We start from the raw sequence: 5,060 nt of genomic DNA on the forward strand, positions 1-5,060 counted from the left end.
CCCTTTTTTTTTTTTTTTTTTTGGTGAAGCTACAAAGAAAAAAAAACTAGGGATTGAATCGTTTCGAGTAATACTGACCTACTTGAAAGAGACGACCTTCAGGAGAGAAGATAGTGATGTGACGATCATAGCCAGCTCCGCTTCCTCTACTCATCTTCTTCGACTCGATTCGATTCGGGGTTTGGGTTTTCGTCTGCAGTGAATCGGAGATTTGATTTTGATAATAACAAAAAGGAACGGAATTGAAATCTTTCTGTCTTTCTCTTCAAGACACTAGGCNAAAAAAAAAAAAAAAAAAAAGAATTGTCCAGTGTGTTTTCCCATTTTGACCCTTTGTTAGTCTTTTTATTTACTCTTTTGCCACTTATGATTTAAGTTCTTCAAGGGAGGAAATATGGGCTTTTTCTTTTTAACGGAAAATGGGGTTTGGGCTTTTTTTCATACCGTCAGGCGTCAGAGTGATCGATTACGTTTATACATTAGCCATAGAACGCCGTTAACGAATAGGTCATTTATTAAGAGCACAAAACTGGTTAACAAAGACACAAGTTTGCAGTGAGAACAAGCTTCAATAAAAAATTTTAAGAGCTTTGTTTATAATATAGTTTCAGTGGTGAAATCTGATCGTTTAGTGCAAATGAAAATAAGACATTATTTGAAGAACGTAAATAGATTTATTATGAACTTATTTCTGACAAATATTATAAAATTTGCCATTGGAAAAATTCACGAGAGCTCGATCTCAGTCAAAACAAATTTATAAGTGAATTTCCTCAGTGTTTCTCGATAACTGGACTCAACTCAGAAGTTTTCTCTACCGCTTCATCATTGCCTGCTCAAGTTTCTGATCACATATGGAAGTATGCCTCCGTGGTTGAAGTACGCCAGTTCCACCTATGCACAGCACAGTTACCATTAGTTTTCACAATTTTTTCACCAAATACATTTTGAAAAATGGAGTGTACCTCAGTGTCAAAGCGGACTGTGCAGGTGAAAGATTTTCCAGTGTCTGTAGTGACAGTAACATCTTGCCCTGGTCTTATCTCCGAGATATCGGTTGGGAGATGGATGGTGTAACGCTCCTTACCTGTCAATCCAAGGCTCTCTGCATCCTCACCCGACTTAAAACACAGTGGGATGATTCCCATTCCCACCAAGTTACTCCGGTGAATCCTTTCAAAACTCTTTGAGATCACTGCTTTAACGCCCTGCAAAAAAAGACAACAATTTTGTCTCAGACAAAAAACAAAAATTAAGCAGACAATATAGAGACACTAACTGCAGAGAGATAGAGAGGTTCGAACCTGTAACATGGGTCCCTTGGCGGCCCAATCACGGGAGCTACCACTACCATACTCGGCTCCAGCCAGAATAATGGTGGCCTCACCAGCTGCTTTGTATTTCTAGGAGAGCAGACATTATCATTACTTCATTATACAATCAATAATACACCCACCGAACTTCGTTGGGAAAATTAAGCTAACAAAACACTAACCATGGCTGCATCGAAAACAGAGAGCTTCTCTCCAGTAGGAATGTGAACCGTCTTGGGGCCAACTTCCCCATTCAACAGCTTGTTAACAAGTCTAATATTAGCAAATGTCCCCCTAGCCATAATTTCGTCGTTGCCACGTCGACTACCATATGAGTTGAAATCTTTGCGGTCAACCCCCCGTTCGAGGAGAAACTTTGCAGCGGGGCTGTCCTTGTGGATGCTTCCAGCTGGAGATATGTGGTCTGTGGTGATACTATCGCCTAAGTTCAGTAAACAGTATGCATCCTTCACACTGCTAGGCCCTGGAGGATCCATGGTCATGTCCTTGAAGTATGGAGGCTCGTGTACATAAGTTGACTTGGGATCCCATGAGTACAGAGTATTTTCAGGAACAGACAGCTGATTCCACATCGGGTTTCCCTTGGTGATGGACTCATAAGTAGCTCGGAACATGTCGGGTAACACACTGGACTGAACAACCTGTAACATATGCCCATAGAAAGTTTCATTAATGTGTACCTGTTGAGAACTACATTAAATGATTCTAAGTTGTAAGTACCTGAGCAATTTCCTCGGTGGTGGGCCAGATATCCCTGAGGAAGACATCCTTACCGTTCTTGTCCTTGCCAATGGGCTCTGTCTCAAAGTCAATATCAACCTGGGAAAAAGAACACATACATATATTGGTCAAGTACAATCAAAAAGGAAACATATTGAACTCTTAAAAATTCCCCAAAACTGTGTACCGTTCCAGCCAGAGCATAGGCAACCACCAAAGGTGGAGATGCAAGGTAGTTGGCTCTTGTTAATGGATGAACACGGCCCTCAAAGTTCCTGTTCCCAGAAAGCACAGCCGCTGCCACAATGTCTGACAAGACACAGAGAAAATATCAAAATAATATTGCATGCCACTATTGTCTACAAAAGCTAACCAATTCCATATTTTCAATCTCAAAAATACCATTTTCTGTAATGGCAGCTCCCACTGATTCATCAATTTCTCCAGAGTTCCCAATGCATGTAGTGCAGCCATAACCAACAATATTGAAACCTTGCTGGTTCAGATATTTTTGCAGGCCACTGCAGCAAGAGTACGAGAGTACGAAGGTTAAATGAGTCCACCAGAGCTCGAAATTACAAGCATAAACTACGTGAAATGTGCAACATACAGGGCCATACCTCTTTAGTAAGTATTTTGTAACAACTCCTGAACCTGGTGCAAGACTTGTTTTTGTCCAAGGCTTAACCTAAGGGTAGAATGATTAACTCAAGAATCAGAGATGTTCAAAACATTACATAAGTTAAGTTAAATCTGGCGGAAACTAACCTGTAGGCCAAGTTCACAGGCCTTTTTTGCAACAAGAGCAGCACCAAGCATGACACTGGGGTTTGATGTATTAGTGCAACTTGTGATTGCAGCAATCACCACACTTCCATGTTTAAGCTCTGCAGGTTGTCCATTGAAAGAAAACTTTGCTACCTTCTCCTGCGCCTCCTTAGGTATAGCGAAACCCTGCCCAGAATGTACACATCGAATCAAGAAAGTAGCACCCACCAAGTGCGTCCACAGCAAGTTTATATCAAATAGGTGCAAAACATAACTAGACATCCATATACCAAGTATGATTGCTTACCTTGAATCCAACTTTACTGTCTAAACATGAGTGCCAGTCAGCTTTCATTTCTTTTAGAGGAACACGATCATGCGGCCTGTGAAAAGAAAAGAATATCATCATACTGGTCAATCAATTAAATAGAATACTTAGTGGTTAAAACCAACAGATCTCACACCTCTTAGGTCCGGAAATGCAAGGTTCAACACTATCAAGATTTAATTCCAGATAAGACGAGTAAACGCGCTCTTGCTGAGGCTAAATTTATTCAAAAGGCAAAAAAAAAATCGATTAACAACCAGAAGCAAAATTGATTAAAAAATCCAAGATATACCAAGGACAAAGTTGCACCTCACTATAGTCAACAAACATGTTATTTGCCCGAAGATATGCTTCAATCATGGCAACCTGCACCCAAGGAACTATGTCAGTTCAGACTCCTGAAAATATGCAACAGAAGAATTGAGGCCAAGCATTCACCGTCTCATCACTTCTTCCAGTCAATTTAAGATATTGTAGAGTAACATGATCCACAGGAAAAAACCCCATGGTTGCACCATACTCAGGAGACATATTGGCAATTGTGGCCCTGTCAGCCAGGGACAGTTCACTCATACCATCACCTAAATGCCAGAAAGAAAATACTTAACATATTGTGGCCAACGAACACAAGTATACCAAACTTACGGGAAAAGTGTTCAAGAAAAAGACTTTACCATAAAACTCTACAAACTTGCCAACAACTCCATGTTTCCTCAGTATTTGGGTTACAGTTAAAACTAAATCAGTAGCAGTAACACCATTTCGTAATTTTCCCGAAAGATTGAATCCGACAACACCAGGCAATACCATACTCATGGGCTGTTAAAACAGAACACTCATCAGTAAAAGAAAGCTTGGATGAACTAACAAATTAATATACTGAAGCAGAGAACCAATGACACAAGGTGATCTTAGCATCTGACATAAATCCATGAAAGCAGCCTTCAAATTCATCAACAGTAGATGGGGTATAGTGAAAACTCAAAAATAAGAAATAAATATTTAACCTGGCCAAGCATTGTCGCCTCAGCTTCGATGCCTCCAACTCCCCATCCAGCAACTCCCAACCCATCAATCATAGTTGTATGCGAGTCTGTTCCAACCACACTGTCTGGGTAGAGAAGACCTTGGGTATTGAACACAACTCTTCCCAGATATTCCAAGTTAACCTGAATTTTAATATCCAGACTAAATTGGTACCAGATGAAAGCTATAAAAAGCAAGACAAATTTTAAGATGAACCAAGAGATAAGCGTAGCAAGCTGCAAGGAAAATTACCTGATGCACAATACCAGAACCAGGGGGCACAACAAGCATGTTTTGAAAAGCAGTAGAACCCCACTTAAGGAAAGCGAATCTCTCCTTGTTCCTCTGGAATTCAAGCTCCATATTGGCTTGAACTGCATTCTCAGATCTTGCAACATCAACTTGAACTGAGTGATCAATCACAAGATCCACCGGAACCTGGAAGGCATGATGGTGTAAGTAAGAAAACTAGAACATCTAAGATAAAAACAGAAGAAATCAGCTGGTTGAACAAGAGATGTACCAACGGATTGATCTTGCTGGAATCACTTCCCAGTTTATTCATAGCATCACGCATACAAGCAAGGTCAACAACAGCTGGGACGCCGGTGAAGTCCTGCCCAAAACATAAGTTTCATAAAAAAGGTTGAGAAATAGAAAACTACACATTAATGGCATATCTTCTAGACTGACTCCACAGTGTACCTGCAGAAGAACACGGGCGGGTTTGAAAGGAATCTCGACTTGTTTAGGAGCAGTGTTCTCCCAATCAATGATCTTCTCAACATCTTCCTTAGTGACTTGGAAGTTGTCACAGTTACGAATCGCAGATTCAAGAAGAATCCTGATGGAGTAAGGAAGCTTATCTGCATCAAAACAAAATA

At 40.5% G+C, this 5,060-nt stretch overlaps 2 protein-coding genes across 2 annotated transcripts in view; both read right to left on the bottom strand.

Moving 5' to 3' along the window:
- The window catches only part of LOC104732534 (proteasome subunit alpha type-6-A), a 3,518-nt gene extending 3,273 nt beyond the window's left edge, over positions 1–245 (bottom strand). The window contains exon 1 of the mRNA XM_010452088.2: positions 79–245. Coding sequence (XP_010450390.1) covers positions 79–154 — 76 coding nt within the window. The 5' untranslated portion in view covers positions 155–245. The remainder of the gene's footprint in view (positions 1–78) is intronic.
- Positions 568–5,060, bottom strand: part of LOC104732535 (aconitate hydratase 2, mitochondrial-like) — a 5,544-nt gene continuing 1,051 nt past the window's right edge. The window contains exons 3-20 of the mRNA XM_010452089.2: positions 4,882–5,042; positions 4,700–4,792; positions 4,429–4,614; positions 4,158–4,319; positions 3,825–3,969; positions 3,589–3,731; positions 3,460–3,516; positions 3,287–3,366; positions 3,130–3,205; positions 2,823–3,008; positions 2,675–2,742; positions 2,457–2,575; positions 2,242–2,363; positions 2,055–2,153; positions 1,496–1,975; positions 1,305–1,403; positions 966–1,208; positions 568–894 (exon numbers count right to left, since the gene is read on the bottom strand). Coding sequence (XP_010450391.1) covers positions 826–894; positions 966–1,208; positions 1,305–1,403; positions 1,496–1,975; positions 2,055–2,153; positions 2,242–2,363; positions 2,457–2,575; positions 2,675–2,742; positions 2,823–3,008; positions 3,130–3,205; positions 3,287–3,366; positions 3,460–3,516; positions 3,589–3,731; positions 3,825–3,969; positions 4,158–4,319; positions 4,429–4,614; positions 4,700–4,792; positions 4,882–5,042 — 2,588 coding nt within the window. The 3' untranslated portion in view covers positions 568–825. The remainder of the gene's footprint in view (positions 895–965; positions 1,209–1,304; positions 1,404–1,495; positions 1,976–2,054; positions 2,154–2,241; positions 2,364–2,456; positions 2,576–2,674; positions 2,743–2,822; positions 3,009–3,129; positions 3,206–3,286; positions 3,367–3,459; positions 3,517–3,588; positions 3,732–3,824; positions 3,970–4,157; positions 4,320–4,428; positions 4,615–4,699; positions 4,793–4,881; positions 5,043–5,060) is intronic.

The sequence above is a fragment of the Camelina sativa genome, chromosome 12 (genome assembly GCF_000633955.1).
Source record: "Camelina sativa cultivar DH55 chromosome 12, Cs, whole genome shotgun sequence".
Lineage (NCBI taxonomy): Eukaryota > Viridiplantae > Streptophyta > Magnoliopsida > Brassicales > Brassicaceae > Camelina > Camelina sativa.